At 40.3% G+C, this 26,544-nt stretch overlaps 1 protein-coding gene across 6 annotated transcripts in view; it reads right to left on the bottom strand.

The window, feature by feature from the left end:
* The window catches only part of LOC121630257 (seizure 6-like protein), a 74,634-nt gene that overhangs the window by 31,314 nt on the left and 16,776 nt on the right, over positions 1–26,544 (bottom strand). For all 6 annotated transcript variants that reach the window (XM_041970427.1, XM_041970428.1, XM_041970429.1 and 3 more), the window contains exon 2: positions 768–1,229. In XM_041970427.1, the coding sequence (XP_041826361.1) occupies positions 768–1,229 (462 nt within the window). The remainder of the gene's footprint in view (positions 1–767; positions 1,230–26,544) is intronic.

Here is a 26,544-nt window from a genome sequence, read left to right as displayed (position 1 = left end):
GTAGAAGAAAGAAGGAGGACTGACTCTCAGAAAACAAGGAGAGTATTGTTACAGGCCCGGGTTAAATAGAGTTACAAGTAAAGACGGGAAGCCGCATTGTAACATCAGTTCATTGTTAAAAAGTGGAGAACTTATTAAATCTTGTGTCATTATGTTAAAACTTTGGTCTTCTGTTATTTAATATGTTAATTGTGGTTGTGTTTGGTTGTTTATTTACAGCTGTGGTTAAAATATTTAATATAGACCATTTCTCTTTGAGATACATAAAGTATTGTTTTCATTGTATTTCATTCATTTCAGTATTAACTGTATTTTTTTAAAACCTATAAAATTTAAAGCATTTACAGGGAAAATACAAAGTAAAAAATCACTTACCAACATACATACATTCACAATTGTTAAATTAGGCTAAAATAGATGTTCTGAGTGGTACTAAATGAAGAAATTTGGGAGCCAATAGAACCATTGAACAGAGCCAGACTTCACATCACTACAAATAGAAACAAAATTATATCCATTATTCTATTTATTTGGGGTTTTGAGTCTCATAACTTCAAGATAAAATAACTTGTTTGGCACAGTTGTGTGTTTATTTTATTTTAGGGGGGGTTGGGAAGTAAAACCAGGAGGAATAACTACAACAAGCAGCACCTGCTGTCTCATTGATGATGGAAACACGAATGTTGTTATGAGACTTGGAAAAATATGATGCTGTCTTCTATGTGCAACGACTAAGAAAACAGATTTGTTTTCATATAACCACCTACCTGATAACGGTATTTCGGTGTCTGTGTCCATGTCTGGCACGGTGCTCACCGTGGAGATGTCAGCCTCTGGTTTGGGGGAGTGTGTCTGTGTGTGTGCTGGCTGAGAGTTTGTGCCCGTGGGAGAAGATGGAGTTGGATGGCTGCCTTGGCTTGACACTGCAGTTGGAGGTGGGGGCTTTACCCTCCTTGGTAATCCCCCGCTTTGATGCTCCAGGGGATGACTTCCAGGGAAGGAGCTGACACTGAGTCCTCTGCCCAGAAGGGGGAGCAGATTCTGGGGCAAAGCAGAGGGAAGGATGTCCCCTTTCTGGGACACCAGACGTCGTTTTTGGGCCAACACAGAGTGTAGCAAACCTCCTGCTGCGATGCTGGAACTTTTGCCTTTTGTGCTGCCTTCCTTTGTGCTACCTGGTGGCACCATTGGAGACTGGGTTGAAGGCAAGGCTGTAGGGACTTCTTTGTCTGAGAAGAATGAAAAACAAAGGATGAATTATTACAAGTGGCAAGACAGGCGAGAAAAAAATGTCTGCAAATGGTGTGGAAGTCGGCTCTGGGTGGTTCTGTTTCTCTACTGCTGGTCTTATCAGGATTGGGGTTATCAAGGCTGCACAGCCAAAGCCCAGTTGAGCTTAGCTCCACTTTTCACACACAAACACTGATCATGCACACATAAACATACACACACACACAGCATAGTGAAGACTTCAGCACGACAGCAGTCGGGTACAGAGCAGGGTGAGAGAAACAGAAAAAAAGAAGAAATGCATAGACAGGCAAACTGCTCTGCCATGCATGCTAAAATGCTATCTCCAGCAGCTTAGTTCAAAAACAGCACACAGCAGCATTTACACACATAAACCATGAGTACACATCCACATGCACCCCTGACTCCCCCACCAGCTTCAAAACAACAACAAGCAGCCATACCCCCGCTGCAAGGAGCCCGAGCTGCTGCCTTACTTTGCTCTGCATTCAAGTGTCATTTAAAAACTCCTCGAGCTGAACCACAAGGGACTGAAAGAGCGCTGCCACTGTCAATGTTTCCAAGAGGGATATAAGTCTGAGGGAAATCTCTCTTCGCTGTCAACAGTACAACCCCTTTCTTCCTATTTTACTGCTTTTTATTTCGAGACAGACAACAAACAGCCCTTTTCTTTCATTTAACTTCTGGATTTACATGCATTGCATACAACGCAACATACCCATCATCACGAAACTCATTTCAGCCATCACAGCTTGCAATCATTTAGGCAGCATCAGAGCAGCAGATGTTAACACACACAGAAACACACACACACACACACACACACACACACACACACCCACACACACACACTTCTAGAGACATTAAAAAAACTTTTGATCTTCATACTTTTTCTCTCTTGATATCATAAACATTGATATAATAAAATATCTTTTTATCTTTAGAGGAAATCACACTGAACTTTGGGTGTGTTTAACCTACATACTAAGAGTTTGGAAACATAAGCAACACCTGATTTACATTTAGAAGCAATGATTGTAACATTCGATCTCAAAGCCAACAAGCTTTCAGACCACCAAATCACTGACATTATTTATTTGTGTTTTTACGACCTGCTACATAGCCAGTCTGGTGACATCAATAGATACTCGTGGCTATGCGTTACTAACGATTAACGCATGAAACAATAAAAGCATATAGCTGTTACCCAAATAAATAAAACAGGACCTTATCACATTATAACATGATAGATTTTATTGTAAGAACATAAAACACAAAGTACTGTATGCAGATGTTGTTGTGACCTAGAAATATTGGCGTAAAATAAATTTTTTGAAATTTAAGTGTGTGTGGCTTTTAGTCAACGTACCAGTGGTTATGGCTTAAGGTCTATTTATGCTCACATACGTATGTAAAAACAACGTCTGTTTCAAACGTTGTCATACTTCCATGCGTGTTTTGCGTTGCCATGGTTGTTAAGTCAATTCCTCCACTAGGAGGCAGTGTTGAGTTCAGTTTCAGACACCTTTCGGCAGCGGTGGTGCTTCGCTATAAAGTTTTTCCCAGTCACCCAACACACCCTAAACATTCACATATAGTCCTTTAAAAGCTTGTGCAATTTCTACAATTTTGTCAGTCTTCTTTTTTTGTTCCCTTCCTGATTCTTCTTCTCTGGTTTGTTTATTTGCCTGGTTGCATATCAGCTATTCTGCTCAGCACCTCCTCCACGAAACTGTCCACCCGTATGTGTATCCATCTTTTAGATGTCTTCTGAAAACTAAAAATTTAAATTTTATAGGCTGTACGCATTGCTGGGACAATTAAGTTGCCGATACGAAGCTGTAGTCCTGTCTGGTGTAAGAGTTCAACGTTAACATCACAGTGTCTTCCCAGCTTCGCTGTTGTCCAATCTCTCCTTGTCTCAGCCTTGTATGAAGTACAACTTAATCCTATTTGCTAAACTAGACATTTCTCTGAACTGCTGCATGCAGTTTCCACATTCAAAGAGGAATATGGTTTATATTCCACGTTTTCACCACAAAATGTATCACATTATCAGATAATAAGTTCTTTTAAGACTTCTAAAATATGTTTTATGTTGTTCTTAAGAAGTTTTTTTTACAACTCCATCAGATTCACCAACGTGCTTATAGACTTATTATTTGTATTTTACTCTTATATTGGTGAACAATATATTGGTGAAGTTTCATGAATGCAACAATTTTCATAAAAAGTTCATAAGACTCAAGAACCAATTTGATCACGAGAACTTCTGTTGCATGAGATGAGCATGAGATGTGGAAGCTATTGAAGCAGAGGAGACTTCAGAGCATCACACAACATCATGTTTTACTGTTTTATTTCATTATTTCAGGTTATTTCGTAAAATAAAAAATAATTGCACATTTTTACTGTTTATTAATTTCACAGTTTAGGATTGGCATGCCATGCTGAAAACCCTAGTGTAAAAGCTCCTCCTGCAGCCTCCTCTCCTTCAGGTAAATTTGAGGACTGTAGACATCCTTCAAAATGTTCAGCTGAAACTGATTTCCAGGTCACAGGCAGGAGGATTGTCGAGGGAGAGATCGAGGGAGCTTCATATTTTTCTTCTTTTCTTTTCCTTTGATATATTCTTTCCCCTCCTCTGTTTTGTTACACTTCATTCTGTTCTTCTGTGTCCCATCAGTTTTCTGTGAATTCATTTCCCTGCCCTTCCTTTTTCTTTTACCAGTCAGATTTTGAAATTGTTACCTGCCTGCCTGTTTCCTGGATTGATGTGTTGTTTGCTTCTGGTTTCTTTTTACTCTTAATTCAAAAAGCTTTTCCTGAATGTGGACTAACTAATCTGAGTTGTTTCTAGACAGTTTGAGCTGAAAAAATGTTTAATTCCTCACTGAGCTAATTAAAAGCAACAACCAGGGGTTATAAATAATAGGGGATGTTTGCAGTGCAGTCCCTTAAACATGAAGCCAAATATTATGGGTGATTCCTGTGATAAGTTTAAATAAAATGAAAAAGAAATCTTGGACCTTATTACTTTCGCAGCTTGTTTAGGCTCCAACTCAGTCGACCCTGACAGACTGCGTACGCAGTTTGTTAGTTGAACTGTACAATTGTGGTTTTGTTGGCTTTTTATTGTTGACAGCCTTTTCTAGAAAGCCATTGGTGTCTGACAATCCTTTGTCCCTAATTGGTCTCCAGTGTGAGTGCATTTGCATTCACCGTGCTTCTGTTTTGTTGTTGCTCTCATCCCAATTACCTTATTTATAGCAAGAGGGTCATCATCTGACTTTGAACTATCTGAACAATGATGTCTAATGAGAGGGACGCATAAATATACAAATAGGACAGGATGGAGGGGTTGATGAGCAGATTCAAGAAGAGCTTTAAATGTGCTTTTAATGCAGACTGGATTCAGAACAAACGCTTCAGCAGAGCACAGATGTCTGAATTGGTTAATAACTTTGTTTGCCAGAGAGGCATAAAACAAAAATTCAGTTAAAATTCAGCTCAAAATAGAGTAAAACTCAACTAAAAAAATCTATTGCTGGGCTTAAGTTTTGATAATGTGGGTGGTGTTCACAGTCCAGCTCAGGTCTTCTGAGATGGAAGGTCCGAGGAATTTGATTGCTGTGTGGCCCTCACCTTCTTGAAATCAATTATGATTACTGTGGTCTTCGTGGGGATAAGGCTGAGATGGCTGTCTTTGCACCCGGTCGCCATCATCTGGACCTCCTCTCTTTACGGTGTCTCATCGTTGTTACTGATCAGTCCCACGATGGTTGTGTCTTCAACTAACTTGTTGAGGTTGTTGGAACCCATGGTCTGGGGGAGGGACAAGACGAAGCGCGGCTAAAAACACCCCTATGATGATGACAAATCATGGACCCAGGTTTCCCTTGCCTGAATGTGGGTCACCGGGGCCCCCCTCTGGAGCAAGGCCTGGAGGTGGGGCACCGAGGCGAGCGCTTGGGGGCCAGGCCTTTGCCCATGGGGCTCGATAGGACTCAGCCCAAAAGGGTGGCATGGGCCCCCCCTCCCGTGGTCTCACCACCTGCAGGAGGGACCATAGGGGTCGGGAGCAGTGTGAGCTGGGCAGCTGCCAGAGGATCGACTTTGTAGTTGTATCATCGGACTTACGGCTGCATGTCCTGTACCCTTGGGTGAAGAGGGGTGGAGCTGATAGCTGATCACCACCTGGTGGTGAATTGGCTCAGATGGTGGGGGAGGATGCCGGTCAGGCTTGGCAGACCCAAGCGTGTTGTGAGGGTCTGCTGGGAACGTCTGGCGGGGGCCCCTGTCAGAAAGAGTTTCAACTCCCTTCTCCGGCAGAACTTCAACCATGTCCCAGGTGAGGCGGGGGACATTGAGTCCGAGTGGGCTGTGTTGTTGGTCTCTGTTGTTGAGGCGGCCAGCAGCAGCTGTGGCTGCAAGGTCGTCGGTGACTGTCATGGCGGTAACCCAAATTGTTAGTGGACACCAGCAGTAAGGGATGTCGTCAAGCTGAAGAAGGAGTCCTATTGGGCCATTTTGGCCTGTGGGACTCCAAAGGTACCATGGTCCTCAGCCGGAAGTGCCTTCTCTGGGTCGGCAATGAGGTCCTGCCTCAAGTGGAGAAGTTCACGTATCTTGGGGTCTTGTTTATGTGAGGGGGGGATGGAGCGGGAGATCGACAGGTGGATCGGTTGCGGCGACTGCAGTGATACGGACTCTGCATCGGTCTGTCGTGGGGAAGAGGGAGCTGAGTCAAAAGGCAAAGCTCTCGATTTACCAGTCGATCTACGTTCCTACCCTCACCTATGGTCACGAACTGTGGGTAGTGACTGAAAGAACAAGATCGAGAATACAAGCGGCTGAAATGAGTTTTCTCCGCAGGGTGGCCGGGCTCTCCCTTAGAGATAGGGTGAGAAGCTCAGTGATCCAGGAGAGTCTCAGAGTAGAGTCGCTGCTCCTCCGCATTGAGAGGAGCCAGATAAAGTGGCTCAGGCATCTGGTTAGGATGCCTCCTGGACGCCTCCCTGGTGAGGTGTTCTCCGGGCACGTCTCACCCAAGGAAGACCCAGGACACGCTGGACAGACTATATCTCGTGGGTGGCCTGGGAATGCCTCAGGATCCCCCTGGATGAGCTGGTGAATGTGGCTGGGGAGAGGGAAGTCTGGGTTTCCCTACTTAGGCAGCTGCCCCCACGACCTCACTCCGGATAAACGGCAGAAGATGGATGAATGGATGGATGGACGGACGGACGGACGGATGGATGGATGGATGTTGAAACTGAAGAGGCATGAAGAGGATTGGACTCAGGACGCCGCCCTGGGGAACACCAGGGTTAAGGATGATGATGGATGATGTGATGATGCTCACTGATCAGTCGGCTGGAGTTTAATGCCGAGCTGAAGTAAACAAACACCATCCTGCCGTATGTGTTGTGGCTTTCCAGATGGCTGAGGGTGGTGTGGAGGGCAATGAAGATGATGTTGTCTGTGGACCTGTAGGCAAAAAGGTGTTGTTCAAGGCCAGGTGGGATTTGAGCCTTGATTTGTTGCAGCACCAGTCCCTCTAGACATTCCATGTCCACCGGCATTAGGGCCACAGGCCGGTAGTCATTCAGCCCTGTAATACTAGAAGTTTTGTGATTATAGTGGGAGTTTTCAGGCAGGTGGAAGCTTTGGCTTGTTGCAGCGAACAGTTAAAGATGAGTGCATGATTTCAGAACCCTCCCCGATACTCCATCTGGTCCTGGTGCTTTGCTGGTCTCATTGCCGCGCTGGGCCTGCAGTACCTATTGGAGAGTGAGAAGTTTGTCCTTCTCCGATGGGGTCAGGAATGTGTCCTCTGCCTGTCTGCTGTCCTCTTAAAAGATGGAAAATATGTTAAGCTGATCCAAGAGAGAGATGTCTGCAGACGGGAGGGTGGCATTGTTTATAGTCTGGGATGTTCTGGATAGCTTGCCACATGGAACAAGGGTTATTTTCCCTCACGCTGGTGGTAGCTGCAGAAGCAAACTGAAAGCATTCTGTCTGTTTGTGTTTTATGAAATCAGCTTCACACACAGATTTGTCCAACCTCTATCAGCAAACACACTGTGGTGTTTGAGGTAGATGCTTGTCTGCACACAATAAAACTTAATAAGTCGGTACCAACTTGAATCTCTAAAAACAACTAGCCTGCTCAGTGAGCAAATCCTAATACACAGATAACTGAAGCGGGGCATCATTTACAACTCTGAGTTTCAATTTCTGAGGCAAGTAGAAACTAAATGAACCAAGTGCACAAAGGCAGGCTTAAGGTATTTTAAGAGAATACTAAAAACACAAAAACAAGAAGACAGACCAGAGGAAAAAGGTACAAAAAAAAAAAAAAAAAAGAAAAGAAAAAAAAGCCACATCCAACATCACAAATCAGGTCATATCATAAATGAAATATTTTTTTTACTGATAAACCAATAGGTATTGACGATTACTTGTAAAGTCCATGGTCTTTCATGTTTAATAGAAAAGTAGAGCCTTGCTGAGCATATTCTATCATCAGTTTCCTGTCGTGTATCAAAGGAATGTGCTGACGGTCCTTAGCTCTGCTGCTACCTGAGTAATTAGGTTCAGTCTTCAGATGAATAATTAAAATCCAGATGTTGTGAAGTTCATTAAAACACAGACTGTGTTCATGGTTTCAAAGATTAATGTGTAGAGTTAGCTGTGGGGACAGACAACAGACATGTTTATGATGGATGACAGACTGGTGGCGTTTTTGAGGTTTGTTTGATGGACATTAGCTGTGACATTTATTGTTATGACAGGTAGAGTTTGATGGGGGCATTCAGCTTTTTAAACAGCTTGACAGCTGGCACTTGTCACATACTGCCAGATCTCAGCGATTAAAACAAAAAGATCTTCGTTTGTCAGCGTCTGTGTGGTTTAAGATGTTATTTCAGATCTTCAGACTATTTAAATAGTTTCCTAAAGCTCGTAGATTTGACTTTAAGAAACAAGAGCAAAGATTTCAGTGATCCGCATCTTCAGTCAGACAAAAGGAAATAATCAAGAAAATCAGCTGCTTCTTGTTTTCCTGCACATTTCTTAGTCTGCAGTAGGAACACATCTTGCAGGAAAGCAACAACAAAGTCGACACAGTTAAAGAGAAATAAGAAATGACAATGCTGCAGGATAACTTAGCACCAGTCTAAACGTTGAACTGGGAAAGTCAAGGATCCACTGAGCAGATAAATATTTTAGGTGGAAGTGTTGCCACAGTCAGAGCTGTAAAGTTACTAAATGCTGGCAGAAACCTAAACTTAAATGCTGAGGAAGAGTGGCTCAAAAAAGATCAGATCAAACATCCAAATTCTGCAGTGCAACCTTCTTAACATTGCTCTTTACAACATTAATCCTTTCTTTCATCTCACTGCTTTTCTGCATTTCAAGTAGACAGCACAAGTGCTGCTAATTCTGGCCACCAGGGAGGACTCATTTTCATGATTCAGGAAAAACATTTAGCTAGCTAGTAAGGCAAGGCAAGGCAAATTTATTTGTATAGCACATTTCATGTACAAGACAATTCAAAGTGCTTTACATAAAACATAAAAACATTACAGCAAGGTGCAGGGGAAGAAAAAAAAATACAAGTGCATTAGAAAAACAAAGATAAAAAAAAGATAAAATTGACTACATAAAAATAAGCAAGAAAAAGCTCAGATAAGCAGAGGTTTGATTACAGCTGTTTTTAGAGGTTCTGGAAAGACACCCAAAATTAAAGATAAGTTAACAATCTGTAACAGATCTGCTTCCAGAGTTCCAGAGCTAGTAGTTAGATACACAGCTAAATAGTATGGTTGGTTCACAAGAGGCACTGAAGTAGGCCTATTTTTATTATTACAACATCAGGAGAAAGATCAGCTTTTCTTGCCTTAAACACTCATTCTGCCAAGGTCTATTTATTTTTTATTACTGCCCTTATCATTCTTGTGCCTATGTGGGTTTTCTCTCCTGTTTCACTGAAAACATTCATGCTAGGTGTTGACTGCAGGTCAAAACACTGCTGTTTGCTTAAGAAACATCTCTATATCACATTATAAAGTTCGATTTTATGTCACCAAGGAGATGCGGAATTGTTCTTGTAATGATAAAGATACAATGCTTTATCTTACCAGTGTACCTACAAAGCAAACTGAGCCATTCCTGCTGTTTGATTTCTCAGGAGTGTTTTTTGCTTGTTTGTTCCTTTTTCTACTTTAATCTGGACAGTTGTCATGATTAAAATAAACTGACTGCATATGTGTTCACAGACTGGTTGTAGAACTGTTCACTCACACTTACAAATTTTCTGGAATTTTATTATTTTTCTAGTGCCTTTTATTTATAAACTGTTTTAACCTGCAAATTCTTTAATTATGTAGAAGTAAGATCTATGTAGTGCATTATACTCATCTATTACTGTAAAGTGAACAAGCATGAGCCACATTTTTTTCAACATGAGTCTTCATCTGATTGCACGTAGGTTGGCATGTGATCTGCAGGTGCACACAAGACAGGTAACTGTTCCATCACCAGGCAGTAGGTGGTAAGAGCGCTTCTGTCTGCGAGAGCCTTGATGTCTGCTGTTTCAAAGGCATATAGAATAAGTTGTGTGGGGACTCCCAGGGGTGCAGTGATACCTTGGTGACCTCTCCATCACAGCAATGAGATGAAAAGCTGGTTCTTGTCAGAAGTTTAGTAGAAAATAGGAGCAAGTACTGTAGATTACAGCAACCAGGGCAGTGATGTCTATTTTAGGACATCAGTAGGGTATCTAGACACATCTATTGATTTTCAAAGGATCCAAACTACCCAATCTGTGGTGACAGCCACAGAAAAAATACAGCTTTACTGCTTTGCTGTCTAGACGGGCATTTCTGAGGATAAGGAGTTATACTGGAAGTCTAGTGACACACTGATGGAAGAAACTCTAGAACCGGGCAGCATACTTTCAATTCTTTTTATTTTAAACTGGATCAAACAAATGTTTTTATGTCAATCACACAAATCAGAAGACTGATTTTATTTCATTTTATTTTTGAGCATATGTCTGCCAGATTTACAATTAACACAAACAAACAAACAATAACTTTATAAACTGCCTCCCATTTCCTGCATGAAGCAGATTGTCTTTCTTTAAGGTCCAACTTGATGAGCTCACTTTGTTCTGACTGGTCAGAAAACAAACAAGAGTGATAAGAACACCGTCTTTCCCAGTCTTTACTTAAAATGTAACCTTCTCAAAATATAACAAATGCTAAATATGCAACTTAACTTTGCAGACGACCGATGAAACAACCTCAGTTTCACAGCTGTTCAACAGTTCAGGGCTTCTTTTGTTGTATTCTGGGTTTTCTAATGCTTGGAAACTTTTCAGTGGGTGACATGAGGATTGCAGGCAGGTCAGTTTTTACTTGGAGTCATGCTGTTGTATTACATGAAAATGACAGTTTAGTTGGTAGCAATTAATGCTATTATACAAAGATGTGCACTTAATGCACGTCCATGTATCACCAATGCTCTCATGTGCCAATATAAAGCTGGATGGGTTCTCTCATCTCTAGTCTGGAGGGTGAAGAATCAATGATTTACAAACTAGTTAACCTCCAAAAAGGTTGAGGCTGGGAGGCAGAGGGTTGCACAAAGGCAGTCAGAATGCAAATGAGATTTAAAGAGCATGGATAAATGGTTAAATGACTCAAACAGAATGTGCATGAATATTGGAACAGGGTAGTGTCAGGAATAAGAGTAGATGTGAAGAAGCTCATCCTGATTAGATTTATAGCATTTTATTTGTGGATGCATCACCAGTGAAGGAATATGTCAAACTAAAATCCCTCACTGGAAGGTCCGCTAAAGCCACCACGAGAGCAGACTGCGAGGCCCCTCACAGATGAAGCATGTTTGGACAATCTGTACTGTCAGTGAAGGGTAGAAACATCTGGAACATGATACCACCTGGAATAAGAGACGCACCACTTTTAAATTCCATCTTAAAAACTATCTCTTAACCAAAAAAAGCTGTCCTCTCCGCTAGATTGATGCTCTGCAGCACAGACACATACACGTATGTAGCTGGAAACATTCATTCATTCATTTATTTATTTATTTTTCTTATTATTTATCTTAATATTAATATATATATATATTGGTTTGCACTTAACCTTTCATTGTTTGTTCCCTGTTATGTGTATTGTTATGACCTGCAAAGGGACAATTAGATGCAAATTAGCTGCTAGGCTAACGCTACCACACATTTGTGCAGCTATAGTTATGATTATTAATGTGCTATATTGTCCCTCTTTAAATAAATAATTTCCAATTTAGATATGTTCAAGTGAACCGAAAAGTCAAATTATCAATATATCTGTGTTTCATAAGGCCTGAGTCCAGGCAGTGAATACAGAACATTTCTCTACAAAACCAGGTCTGCTTTTAATGCTGGTCTGTCTTAAGATCGCTAACATTGTTTGAACCTTTTCATTCACCCAGATTGTGGAATACAAAACACAGGTTCTTCTTTCTCACTGAGAAATGTTTTAGTATTTATCTGCGCAGATTGTTGACATCCAGTAACATCGTCATAGAATCAGATTATATGTTAAATTTATAGCTTCTTTATGGCCTTGAAGTTTATAAATAAAATCTAATAATGCAGGTTTAAGTCTTAAATATGTGTTAGTCTCTTTAAAAATTAAAAAAAAAAAAAAAAACTCTGAGGTTTTTAGCATTAAAGACACGTTTTTCAGGTTGGTTGTGTCATTATGTCCAAATTTTTTTCTAACACAGCTGACACTGAGCTGTATTAATTTATGCATCTTGTACATTGCTCAGTCATCTTTTCTGCTCATCCATAACATACAGCACTCAAATTCAGCTCCAATTGTGTGGTTCATTCAACCTGTCACAACTCAGATGTTTCATCTGGTAACAAGGTTTAATTTCAAACAACGTCCTCAGAAACACTGACAGGAGGAGAAAGGCAGCGTTTTTATGTAATTCTGCTTTGAAAAGAAACAACATGAGCAAAAAAAAAAAAAAAAAAATATGGAGAGAGATGATGTGGGTGGTGAGATTTGTCTGATGTTCAGCTGTGTTCAGTTTTATTTCCATCACGGCTCAGTCTTAGTCAGGAACAACATGTAAAATTAGGCTTCAAATAATATTCAGACCAGCTCACCACAGTTTATCCTTTGACAGCCGCCATGTGGCGAATCCAACTAAGCCGGCCAACATTTCAGACATGGTTTCTGTGGTCCAAACAGCCAGATTGTTAGGCTTTCAAAGAGTTGATTAAACACTGCAGATCACTTCAAAAGGCACAGCTGGGAAACGATTTAGACTTAAAAATTGAGTTTTGACATTTTTGCTGAGATGGATGTGGACTTTAAGAGTCTCTGACCACTTCTGAGTGGTCATAAAACCTGTTTTCCACAGAAATAATGGATATAAAAACACAACCTCTTTCAATAATTGAATAACACCACAAGCTAACCATAGAGACAAAAGAATGTCAAACGCTGCCCTTGTCATCATAAAATCCCTTAAAAATCGTTTTACTACAACAAATCACTGTGGTAGTAGAGAACTTTACACACAGAGTCATAAGAAGACATGCAAATGAAACATGTTTAATTAAGAACCTGGTCTTTTGTGTTTTATGGTTGTTTTTTTTATTGTCATTTGCTGGTTGGATAAGTGGACGTCTCAGCAAGTTCAGCCCAAGGTCGGACCATGCAAAGCTCAGAGAATCTGCAAACACTGGAGCTAAATCTCAGACTCTCCAGGCCTCAGTTAGCAAGGTAAATGTTAAAGTTCATGACAGTAAAATAATAATAAAAGCATGACTTGTAACAGGACAATGATCCAAAGCAAGAATCAAGAATCCTTTACTGTCATTATGTATACTCCTAACAAAATTTCTGTTTGGTTGTTCTCTGTATCAAGAAACAACCTTTACATAAACTATAAGCACACTATAGCTACACCATAAATATGGTCATTTGTGCAGTTGTGTAGATGCAGCAGATCTACAGCAGAATGACTGAAAAAGAAAAGAATCAAGGAGTTGACATGATCCCGTCAAAGTCCTGATGTCAATTTGGTTGAAATGTTGAAAGGGGACTTGCTTGCTGCTGCTTTGGCTTACATCAAATCAAAACAAATTTTATTTATATAGCACCTTTCATACCAAAAAGCAGCACAAAGTGCTTTATGCAATAATAAAAAAAAAATCTATTTTTCTAATTAAAACCACACAAGCATTCACATACCGAAGTATGTAACCTAACCATATTAATATCTGGCTTTAGCTACTGTGAGAAAGCAATATCGTGGTGCTCCGTCCACACCGGGAACCCACCCATGTCCACAGAGGCTGCCACTACATGATCAGGGTGGCCAGGGCAGCAGCCCTGAAGACCAAGCAGAGGCCGCTCCCAGCACGCTGGTTCCCCATAAGGAAAACATTGGGGTTAAAAAAAAGAAAGTTGTTAAAAAGTTTAAAAAGTTTTTTTAAAAAAGAAGAAGAAATAGATCAAATAACCCTTAAATAAGGGGGGTGACTATGTATGGAATAAAGTGAGGATGAGGAGGGGTTGTCTAATGCTGTTAGTAATCAGATGGATGGCTGAAGTCATAATTATTAGATGCCAAAAATGTCATTGAATTCCTTGTTTTCATCATGTCTCTGCCTAGTTTCTATTACCAAGTGCGACGCTAGCTCTGCTTCTGTATACTGGTGACCTTAAACAGCCTGATGGAGAATCGGTGCCCGCAGCTTACTTATTAGCAACATAAAGTGACTGGGGAGCACCTCGTACGCGCTTCTTACAAATCAGCTGCAGAGAGAAAACAGGGAGTGCGTGTTTATTTGACTGTGAGCTTCAAAACAGAAAGTCATGAAAAGAGAGCAGGGGTGAGATGGAGGATAAATTCAAGAGTCCTCAGTGACTGCAGCGTTTCAATGCCACTCCAATACAATCAAGTCTGAGATAGTGAAGCGATGTCAGAAATAAAAAGAAAAAGGTTTCAGTGGTGCTGAAAGGGGGGAGGGGGGTGGGCTCCTTTGTTGGTTTTCTGTGTGCATATTTGTGTGGCTTTCAGAGCCTGAACCTCTGTGCTGACATACAGAGAAAAATCTCATCTTTTTGTCCTCTTTGTTACTCTGTTTAATTTGTATTCTAGGAGCTGGTGGCTGTTTAAAGTGCTTTATCAGACCTAAGGCTGGCAGCAACAGTATCTGGAATACATTCCCTGTCTACCATGTCTGTTCCCCATGGAGACACACCGTGATAAACACACACACACACACACACAAACAGCTCAGCTGTCTGAATTCTGCAGGCTATCATAGTTTTTGCTGCAGTGAAAAGACAGGTCAGGTTATCATGCAGGCTGCAGGAATAACAGGATTTTGCTGGTAAATAAAATTCTGGTTGAATGAATCAAATTAAATTTCAGGATTTTACAAGTTGTTATTTTTATCATTTTGGTCTTCGTTTCTACGACTTTTGACAGCAATTGCTGCGATATCTGAAGTAAAATGTCCAGTGTGGTGAAAGATAAGATTAAAAGGAAGAGTCTGTACTAATGTTTAACAGCAAAAATGTAAAAAAAAAAAACACTGGAATGATTTAAAGGAGTAGTCCAAGCCCAAGACTCACATTTATGACCCGTCTGTCAAAACATTTTCCAGTCCTGTTAACTTTCTTATAGGTGTTAAAATACAAGGTTATGGTTTGAATGAATATAGCTTGGTTTAGATATTAGAAATACATGATTAGTTTTAGGAAATTCTTGATTTGTGATTTGACATGTTGATTTAGCTCATTCCGCCGTGGACTTTTCTGGGTCGCCATGAAAGCCCAAGAGGCCCATAAGTAAAAAAAGTAGATCACATCATCGCAACACCGACACATCTGAGAAGCTTTTCTCCATTCTAGGCCTCAGATTAAAAACATAACGATGTTTTCTGTCTGACTAGAGTGCTGACAAATCAGAGGATTCCCCTGACTTCTGCAACCCCCCAAAAAGCCACAGAAGCTCCAAAAAACTGACAGTGCAAAGGAAAATATTAATTTTACAACAAAGGATAGCAGTTTTAATTTGTTTTGGTTGTTTCTGGTCACCAAACTGCTCTGACTCTTTAGCAGCAATACATTTCCAGATTTCTGTTCTAAATCATCGGGTCATAATGAACCTTTTTATATATTTCTTTTCCACCAACTCAGGATAAAAAAAAAGAAACTGATGCAGCATTTGCAGCCTCACATGTGTCAACCTCTCAAACTCAGGTGCTGTAGAAACACACCACTGATTTAGTGATTTTCTGTGTGAGAACTGGTGAGTACTGACACACACACACACACAAATTGATGTTGTCCTCAAATTGTCACTTGAACTGAGTTGGGGAACTGACCTAAAACTGACAAGCAGAGCAGCTATCGAATCAATGACGACCAAACACACACTGAAAACAGTGTAAACAAGTTTATTATCAGCCATACGATCATGTGTGCAAATGTTAAATATGTGCAGCCTCATTAAAACTGATGATCATTTTCGTAAATTTTGCAACATCAAACAAAAATAACGAATCTAAACGTCTGTTATATAAATGACTTGATAACTAAAGAGGTATACTCACTGAGTTTAAGCTTCAAATAAAAATACCCTTCAAGTAATGATGTTAAATAATTCAGACACTTTTTAGGTCAGATTAAAGTTCATTCAGTAAAGTTTGTAAAAATATTTTAACGTGGCATTTGTGCCAGTATCCCAATTTTCTTTTAGAAATCACAAAAACAACCAAACATGTTATTTAATCAAACTAAGAAACAAAAGATAAAGATGAAAAAGTTCATCATTATACCCTTTAGATGTCATTGGCTTTGACTCAGCTACTAAAAATGAGCTCAATTTCAGACTTTTTCAGTCATTTGAATATACAATAAAAAAAAAAAAAAAAAAAAAAAAACTGTTCTAGATATGCCAACCTTAAAACTCCTCCCTCGTTTAAAGACAGATGATATCTATTATGTACATTTCTGGAGCCGTCGCTGCCCAGCAGTGTCCACTTCACAACAATCACAATATTAGTAGGTGATATTCTCCATAATTAATTATACATTTGTATTACCTGACCCTAAAATACTCAGTAGGTATATAATTATTATTCCTGTTTTATATTTTAAAATATTTAAGAAAAGACAAAAGGGTTAAGGTCCTATATTGTAAAGAGAAAATGGGATTTTCAGCTTTTTCATTGCTGGCACCCAAACTGTGGAAGGAGCTCCCCACCCACATCAAACTGTCCCCCACTTTTAAATCACCCCTTAAAACACATTTTTACGCCTCGGCTTTTAGCACAGCATGTGAATCGTGTGACCTATGTTTGTCTTTTTATTTTTTTTAACTCTCAAATTTCTTTTAGCATTTCTTAGTCTTTTCATTTCTGTTAGTGATCATTTCTTGTGAGCATGTTTTTATCTTTCGGTGAGAAGAATTTCTGGTTGGGTGTGGAATGTCTTTCTGTATCTATATGTACAGCATTTCTGATCTATATACAGCACATTGGTAATCACTGTTTCTATAAAGTTCCATAGAAATAAAGTGGATTGTATGTAATCTGCTTTTGTTGGGTTATATTTGTGTGAGTAAATATGTGCGGTAATCTGGAAAACTTTATTTCTAAACTGAAACAATTTAATCTGAACTGATTATAAAAACATACTCTTTAAACTTGAGATCTTTGTGTAATTCATTTTGTTAGTTTGCAGGTTAATTAAAGTGGCAGGAGTCCAATATTACCTTGTGAAAGAGTGAGTTACACCCCTCCTTGGAGGCTAGCCATCAGGTTTCCCACTGCCTCGCTGCAAACATGTGGCAGAAGATAGCATTTCATCACATCAGCCCCCAGACAGGGTCAACATCTGAGGCATATTAATTCAGCAGTGACCTTCACCTGGCAACGTGCTAGAGCTCCTACGCACCTGTCTGCATGTCTGACTGTTAAAAAAGGGAAAATTGTGAGGATTTGAACTGTTAAAACTAATATACGAGTGTTAAAATCTGCCGTACTTCTGGTTTATAGCTCAAAACTTCAACCAGAGCCTCAGCTGGTGTGTGTGTGTGTGTGTGTGTGTGTGTGAGTGTGTGTGTGTTGTGTATTGCATATGTAGTGAGGACATCTATCTGTTTACACATTCTGGTGGTTACTCGACTTCCACTTCGAAACAACCAGCAAGCCCCCATGAAAACTTCGTTCCAGGTCAAGGTAAGACCAGACTGTGGGTAAGGTTGTGTTAATGTGATGTAATGTCCCCTGAAGCGGTGGTAACAAGCCTGTGTGTGTCCGTTGGTGTGTACGTTTGGAGTTGGAAGCAGGTGCTACTGCATGCAGGCATGACCAGCTTAGCTGAGCAGATGGTATCATCTGTGGGCTCGTTCTCCTTCACACCAGCCTCCCAGCCCCCACCTCTTTCCCTCCTCCATCATGACCATCCTGTGGTGCAGCTGTGCTCTCCTCTTTACCTTCACTTCCATGTCAACCTTTATTGGCTATATTTGCACATCCCCTTTCTTATCCATGAGCTGAGCCTCTATGACTCATGTTTTTTGTTTTTTTTTTTTTTCCTCTGAAAAGCTGTTCTTCTGTGTTTCTCCCCCGAGAAACACGCGTGATTAATGGGCGATAAATCCTGTTGCTCAACCATATAAACGGTTTCCCAACTGGATTGTAGCACAACAACGCCAGGGCTTAATTCTAGGAAAGTGTATTTTTCTCTCTTCTTTTGATACCCATCAACAGATTGTACTACAGTGATAAATGTTCACCCTGCAGGGTCATCCACAAACTAACACCAAAACAGGTCAAAATAGAAACAGCAGAGGCTGAGATTTCCTGACTATTAGTTTCTTAAATGAGTCACGCTCCCAAAATACTGCATTTTAGATGTCCTTAATGCCTCTCCACAGGATCTTTTATTGCTCCTTCACTGCCTCTTCATTTCTCTTCATCTTCTAAACCACATGCTCCCATTTTCTGAAGCAAATTTTCTCTCAAATGTAAGATGAGTCAGAACGGTCCATTTAAAGTCAGAAAGTTTATGTATTATTGCTCTAAGAAGGCATTACATTAAATGCAAAATGAATTTCCTCTACCCCAAAAAGTCTCAACACTTTTTCATCATTTTCCAGGAAACAATTTTTGTCATTGTTGATATAGTTGGACGAGATGCTGATGTCAAGGTGATCACTTAATGTAGATTCTCAGTCATCCAGGTCACGGTAATTCTAAGAGGTTAAATAAAGACAACTGGACTTCTGTTTCTTGGTTCTGGAAGACGTTTCACTTCTCATTCAAAAGGCTCAGAATGCTGACATGTAGAGCTGGCTCTTCTGTGGTATACCATTTATTCATGAACACAGCCTAAATGACACTTTTGAGGACAGTAATGTACAGATTTTGTACAAAGGTGATATTTTGAGAGGAAGCCATCTTTGTTAAAGTAGAAAAACCATCTCTGAATAGCGGGGGTGGTCTCAAGTATCATCTTCCCAGCATCTACAGTGCATTCCTGATTCTCAGGATGTCTCACAGCCTTTCACACTTTGGACTGTGTGACCGAAGCAGTTCTAGTCATGCAGGTAAACAACTCACAGGTGACAGTAGCTTGAACAACCAACAGATTGGTCAGGTGACCTTGCCACAGGTCCACAAACATGGCAGCTTGTGCCACCATTTTTAATACAGTGTCTCTGAATGAGCAAACAACTGAAGTGAGAATCCTCTGAACTGCAGTACCGGCTTTGTTTGATAGGAGCCTGAGGCTCATTTGGGATAAGTAACACCTTAAAAGGACCATAGAAAAAGACAGTAAAACATGTACACAATGTTGAAGTAGTTACCTGTAGGTCAGCCATCGCTGCACCTGAGGCCACTGGATTCACTCACGTTTTAGTCTGGAAGAATTTTGGCCACTTATGGCCACCATACATTCACAACTGTGCTTGTAGTTTGAAGTCGTTGCTAAGCTCATCTTTACTGCTAGATGTCAGTAATTCTTACGCTGCACCTTTAACTGTGGTCAGAACTGAAAAACCTTTAGTATGCAAGGTGAAAACATTTTCAACCAAGAAAGAACCAAGAAATAGAAGTTCAGTTGACTTTAGGCTCTTAGTGATGTAAAGGTGACACATTTAGTAAAGCACATGGACTTCAGTAACCTAATGAAACTCCAAAGCTAAACAAAGCAATTCTTAATCCCCAGGATATTAGTACAAAACCTCTTTAATTAATTCACCTTCACTATTGATGATGAAATTCAAATACAACCCAACGTTCCTTTAATCCATCATTTAGCTGAAATATATCCCTGCAAACTGAATACATTATTTAAAAAAAGAACTTTTAATCTGCTTATAATAGTCTTGTTTAATATATAGTTGTGTTTATTTTGTTATTGTGCTTATTACATAATGCAGGAATATGAAACTATGCATGTCCACCTCATCAAAGACAAAAAATATAGATGACATGTGATAAGTAAAAGCAGAAATTCCTTATCACTAAAAGTGTTAACCTGTTTAGCCTGATCAGCCCTTATGAGGGCAGGAAAAATTACAGACATAATCAGATACTGTAAAAAACAAACAAACAAACAAACAAAAAAACTCAAAACAGGACAATTGTGTCTATTTTTCAACTGTTGTTCAAAGTTTAGAAGTTTAGACTCAAATTGTCACAAAACAAGAGCAACATTAATGTTTAGAAATGTTGCATGGAATCAATAGAAATTAATAGAAACATTCAATTTCTCCTATGTTTTACTGCAATTTACTCAGATACAGTAACAGATAAAGCATTTTTTACACAGACTGTATTCTCTGACATCCCTAGATTTTTTTAGACACCATACATGCATATTAACTTTATTATTGGGGAGCAATTCTTCATTTACTTTGAGTATGTCATCTTAGGAGTTTTTTGTTTTTGGCCTGGGCTTAAGAGGTTATATTGTAGTTACGGAAATTACACAAAAATTACTCAATTTTAACCTCTATGACCAACTTTGTGGTTTGGGAATAAAAATCTTTACAAGGCTTGCTGTAAGCACGATTACTGGGATGCTTGGAAGCATTGCTGCACCAGAGCTCACAGATGGTCATCAGTGACAGAAAGATGACTATTAACACCTTCTGGAATGATGCAGTCTCACATTTCACATATTAGTGGTTATGTTTTAAAATGATGTTTGTCATAGCAACAAGCTGATCTTGAGGAGAAGAAGCACTTGACATTGGGAAACATCACGTCTTGTTATGTGGTCAAGTCAGTGAGGCGTGCAAGTGGAGAGTGACTGTGTGTGTGATTGATGACGCAGTAGCAGTAAGAAGAAAATACAGAGAGCAGAAATGATATTAAGTAGTGCATTTCGAGCTGCTGCGACTTTGGGACTCAGTGTGTCTTCTTATGTGAAAACATTTAATCCTCATGAGGATTTAATGTCCTCAAAAAGAAAGAGGAAAGAGGAAAGTATTCCAGAGTCACAACATTTCTACTTCTTTTCAGGGCACTTCAGAGTTGGATGTGGGTTTAGGGCTAAGATTAGGGAAGGATTAAGTGGAAATGTCAGAGAGGGAATGGTCTGGGAATGAATACAGTCAATGAAGTTCCTGTTAACTACGCAGCAGGAATACAAATGTGTGTGTGTGTGTGTGTGTGTGCTTAGCTTGGCTTGTATGTGTGTGTTAGCCACTCCACTGAGCAGAAACATTGCTGTGTGAGTACACTTGCAGACACAAGTCATTGAAACCCTCCTCACACTCCTGCCTGCCTCCAGTAAGCAGCGGGAAGAGCTGGGGGGTGAGACGATGAGAGGGGAGGCAGAGGAGGGTAGGGATGAAGAAGAGTGATGCCAGAGGAAACTAACAGCTCCATCTCTCCACACACAGTTTCAACTACATTAGACACCCACAACCACTGATGACCTCCCATCATGTCGACTGTTTGTGTAAGCCAAATTTTTCATGTTTTAGTTCAATGTTCTAGTCCGGACTCCTCTTCTTTTGTCCTCCACGTGTCCAGTTTCCACACTGCTCATTAACTAAAGCCCCGATTCCACCTAAGGGTCCGGTTCGGGACAGGACGCGACGGTAAATCCTGATCTCTGTCGCATTTCCACAGCCAACTGTACCCTTACCTGATAGGGGGGTATAAACTACTAAATAAAAACCCACAGATTCTTCCTGGAATCACCACTGTGCAGGCCAACTTATTATTAAAGTTGTATCAGATACCTCGGCATCCTCTCCTTTACGCTGCATAGTCATAGTCTAAGCAACTTTGGCTAAAACTGGGGTTTAACTTCAGGATTAAATCCTGCCTTTCTTTTGAGGCTAAAAGGAAACTGGTGGATGCTGCTTTTATGTCCGTGCTGGACTATGCTGATGTAATTTATTTGAACATCTCCTCTAAATGCTTGTGTGTCCTTGATACAGTTTACCATGGTTCTCTTAGGTTAATAACAGACTTCAAAGCTCTGTTTTTGTGTGTTCTTGTTGGTTGGTTTGACTTGTTCATCAGAGGATAGAAGCATTGGTTTGTTCTTGTCTCCTGGGTCTGCTTCCCTTATATCTTCAAATATACTTATCATGGAATAACTTAAGTTGGTAAAACCTCTTTACTGTTTGCTTTCCCGAAGTTCAGAACAGAGCAGGAAAAAAGGATTTTTAAATGCTGCTCGTGGTGCCTGGAATGACCTTTAAAAGGACCTTGGACTGAAGAAGCTCATCTCGCTGCATGCTTTTAATGATATTTAAAATTATGGTGAAATGATGTGTAATAAATAGTTGTAATTTCTCATGCTGCTGCCATCTTAGTTAGGACACTCTTATAAAAGAGATTTTTAATCTTGATGAAATTATTTTAAATACAACAAAGAGAAACATGACACAGAAACAAAGACAAGAAAGGTGGACATCCAACAATTTGTGTCTTTTGTTCTTGGTATGTGGCTTTAAATCACAAAAAAAAATCCATGGTTTATCTAAACATGACACTATCCCTGCTTGGGCAATATATAAACAAATGCTTCAGTTTATGGTCCAATGCTCAAGTGTATTAATAAAGGCTGTATTCCACTTCTGCCCCTGTGCACGCTGGTTGTCTGTAGAATAAAAGCTGAGCTTCCTCTTGCTGGGATGCAGCCCTCATTAATAAAACGTCTACAGAAAAAGGTCTACAGCCATCTATCGCTTGCAGTTTATCACACATGTTGATAATGTAGCTCTAATCACATCCAATCCTATACTTAAAAATCTGATATGATGAAAGAAATATCTCAGTGGACTAATCTCTCTGCTCACTGTCTCACAGAGCGAGTGTGTGTGTTCTTAGTGTGTTTGAGGCCCTGCCACAGGTATGCAGGCTCTGTGCTTTTAATCCATGAATAAAAGAAAAGGTGGATTGTATCTCCTCACCAACAGCATCAACTGTAAAAGAAGGCAGGGTGCAGAGCTGAGAGGGATGGGAGAAGAAAGGGGGAATGCTTTTAGCGTGTACCTCAGGGTGGCCATGACCCAAATGTCAACATGAGCAATATTCAGTAATAAATAATGAAGCAGAGGAAAAATACATCTGAACTGTGGGAAAGAGACAAAGACTGATTTGTAGCCAAATATGTAGCAGTTTCAATAGCAGCAGTTTATTTACAGTTTTCTACCCATCTTTTGTGAGATCATTAATTTCTTTCAATATAAGTCAGTGGAGAAAAACAACTGAGAACGCTGCTAAAGCTGTTTGAGGATTCATGTGTATCCAAACAGCACAGGTTATCCATTACAGGATGTTCTAGTGAGAGGGAGATAAATTCTTCAAGGTACAACCAAACATGGCTCTGATCGATGAGATCTGACCTTAGCACCGATCAATGACCTACTCTGTTTTTCAGACATACCCATCTGCTGGTATTTATGAGTAAATGATCACAATGTTTTTTGCAGAGTGAAAATTTATTACAGTTTGGGAGATATCCATCAGCTTAGGACAGAAAGAGTAAAAGATGGCAGCCATGTCGACCAAATAAAAGAACATAAGTGTGTTTTTCCAGCTACAGAAGGGTCCCAAGATGGATTTATTTCATCCAATCACACGTCTAACCAAGAGCAGTTTATAAGAAATACCTCAAAGCAGCGTGGGTAGGGAGCTGTCAGTCAACCACTCTGGTCCAAACTGAAAGATCTCATTAAGCATTAGCTGCAAGCAGAGATGTAATGGCCAAGCAGCTCAGTGGGGCACAGTTGTCATGACAACTTGATCTGATCATGTTAAAAACATGGCTGCAGGAGGCAATAATAAAAGTCTGCTTTTTTTTTTTTAATTAGAAAAGTCGGATAATGCGATTTTATTCTGACAATTCAGAGCGCATACGCCAAGTTTGGTGTCAACACACGATACAGACACTGCAGTATGACATCACTTCCTGTTTAGTGGCCTCACTGCTCATTTTGATCTGAAATCTGGAAATGGGAAATATAATAACCACACCAGACTGATGTTACAGGTTGAACAAAATTCTTTTAAACAACATACCTTCTGGATAAAAAAGGACAAATATTTAGTTTCTGAATTAAAAATATCAACATTTGTTTTTGAGCTCTTTAAAATACCACAGTCAACATTATTGTTTATCTTTCACAGGTTCACTTACCAGAATTCATCTTTTCAGCAAATCATCTGTGAGAGTTTTTTTCCCATTTTATTAATGCAGTAAACAAGTGGAGAGACTAGATGGCCTTGTTGTACATTTATTTCTTCAGTGGCAACAAAACGTATAACAGGTGCCTTTGAAAACTCCAGCAAATGGACCTGGGCTTACAGCCATCTTCAGGGCCGACTGACTCCCTATAAGAGGGACTGAAAGCACCTGTTAGAATATTACAAAACCAATTCATCATTTCCATCTCACCAAATAAAATAGAGAAATTATATATATATATATATATATATATATATATATATATATATATTCACACACACACACAACTGCTTCAAAAAATAAAGGGAACACTAAAATAACACATCCTAGATCTGAATGAATGAAATATTCTTATTAAACACTTTGTTCTTTACATAGTTGAATGTGCTGACAACAAAATCATACAACAATTATCAATGGAAATCAAATTTATTAACCCATGGAGGTCTGGATTTGGAGTCACACTCATATTTAAAGTGGAAAAACACACTACATGCTGATCCAACTTTAATGTAATGTCCTTAAAACAAGTCAAAATCAGGCTCAGTAGTGTGTGTGGCCTCCACGTGCCTGTATGACCTCCTTACAACGCCTGGGCATGCTCCTGATGAGGTGGCGGAAGGTCTCCTGCGGGATCTCCTCCCAGACCTGGAATAAAGCATCCACCAACTCCTGGACAGTCTGTGGTGCAACGTGGTGTTGGTGGATGAAGCGAGACATGATGTCCCAGATGTGCTCAGTTGGATTCATGTCTGGGAAAACGGGCAGGCCAGTCCATAGCATCAATGCCTTCGTCTTGCAGGAACTGCTGACACACTCCAGCCACATGAGGTCTAGCATTGTCTTGTATTAGGAGGAACCCAGGGCCAACCGCACCAGCATATGGTCTCACAAGGGGTCTGAGGATCTCATCTTGGTACCTAATGGCAGTCAGGCTACCTCTGGCGAGAACATGGAGGGCTGTGTGGCCCCCCCAAAGAAATGCCACCCCCCACCATTACTGACCAACTGCCAAACCGGCCATGCTGGAGGATGTTGCAGGCAGCAGAACGTTCTCCATGGCGTCTCCAGACTCTGTCACGTCTTCACATGTGCTCAGTGTGAACCTGCTTTCATCTGTGAAGAACAGGGCGCCAGTGGCAAAGTTGCCAATCTTGGCGTTCTCTGGCAAATGCAAAATGTCCTGCACGGTGTTGGGCTGTAAGCACAACCCCCACCTATGGACGTCGGGCCCTCATACCACCTTCATGGAGTCTGTTTCTGACCGTTTGAGCAGACACGTGTACATTTGTGGCCTGCTGGAGGTCATTTTGCAGGGCTCTTGCAGTGCTCCTTCTGTTCCTCCTTGCACAAAGGCGGAGGTAGCGTCCTGTTACTGGGTTGTTGTCCTCCTACGGCCTCCTCCACATCTCCTGATGTACTGACCTCTCTCCTGGTAGCGCCTCCATGCTCTGGACACTATGCTAACAGACACAGCAAACCTTCTTGCCACAGCTCGCATTGATGTGCCATCCTGGATGAGCTGCACTACCTGAGCCACCTGTGTGGGTTGTAGACCCCGTCTCACGCTACCTCTAGAGTGAAAGCACCGCCAGCATTCAAAAGTGACCAAAACATCAGCCAGAAAACAGGAACTGAGAAGTGGACTGTGGTCACCACCTGCACAACCACTCCTTTATTGGGGGTGTCTTGCTAATTGCCTATAATTTCCACCTGTTGTCTATTCCATTTGTAAAACAGCATGTGAAATTGATTGTCAATCAGGGTTGCTTCCTATATGGACAGTTTGATTTCACAGAAATGTGACTGACTTGGAGTTACATTGTGTTGTTTAAGTGTTCCCTTTATTTTTTTTGAGCAGTGTATATAAATATAAATATTTATATATTTAAATTTAAATGTATTTGTGTAGTAGGTCCCTCTACACAGTGGAACAGCCATACTACAGCCAGGTGTGTAAGAGTACTATCCGTGGACAAGGAAGATGAATGTGGAAGAATCAGTGGTTGTGGATGGCGATGGAGGATTATACTTATGTAAACTGGTCTCATTAAACAAGCAAAAACATGGAGACATAGAGAAGTTTGAATGAGGGAAAGCAGAAAACAAAAATAAACATGGGCGTGGCTTCTCCCAGAAGGAAATAGCTGATTAAGAACAGAAAGAAACACCACGGTTGTTTATTTTTCCTCCCCAAGTGATTTAGCTACAGCTAAATAAACTAATACTAAATTAGCCAAAGCTAAATTGGCTAAAGCTGAATTAGCTTATTAATATGGATGCTCTTTGTTGCTAAATAATGGGAGGACAACACATGAAATAGTTGCTAGTCATTTCTACCCACACTGGAATGATGCCGTGCTAAAGTAACAGCTGATGAATCACTTCAGGACATGTGTGCTCCATGGAGTTTGCTACAATGACAGTAGCATCCAACTGTAGGTGCTTTTAAACTTTGCCTGCAGTGCCAATAGCAAAATATGTATTTAGTTTCTCTCTTGTTCTTCTCTTTGCAAATTTGGTA

This window comes from Melanotaenia boesemani, chromosome 19, assembly GCF_017639745.1.
Source record: "Melanotaenia boesemani isolate fMelBoe1 chromosome 19, fMelBoe1.pri, whole genome shotgun sequence".
Taxonomy (NCBI): domain Eukaryota; kingdom Metazoa; phylum Chordata; class Actinopteri; order Atheriniformes; family Melanotaeniidae; genus Melanotaenia; species Melanotaenia boesemani.
The sequence above is the reverse complement of the archived record's forward strand: the minus strand, read 5'-3'. Positions and strand labels throughout refer to the sequence as shown.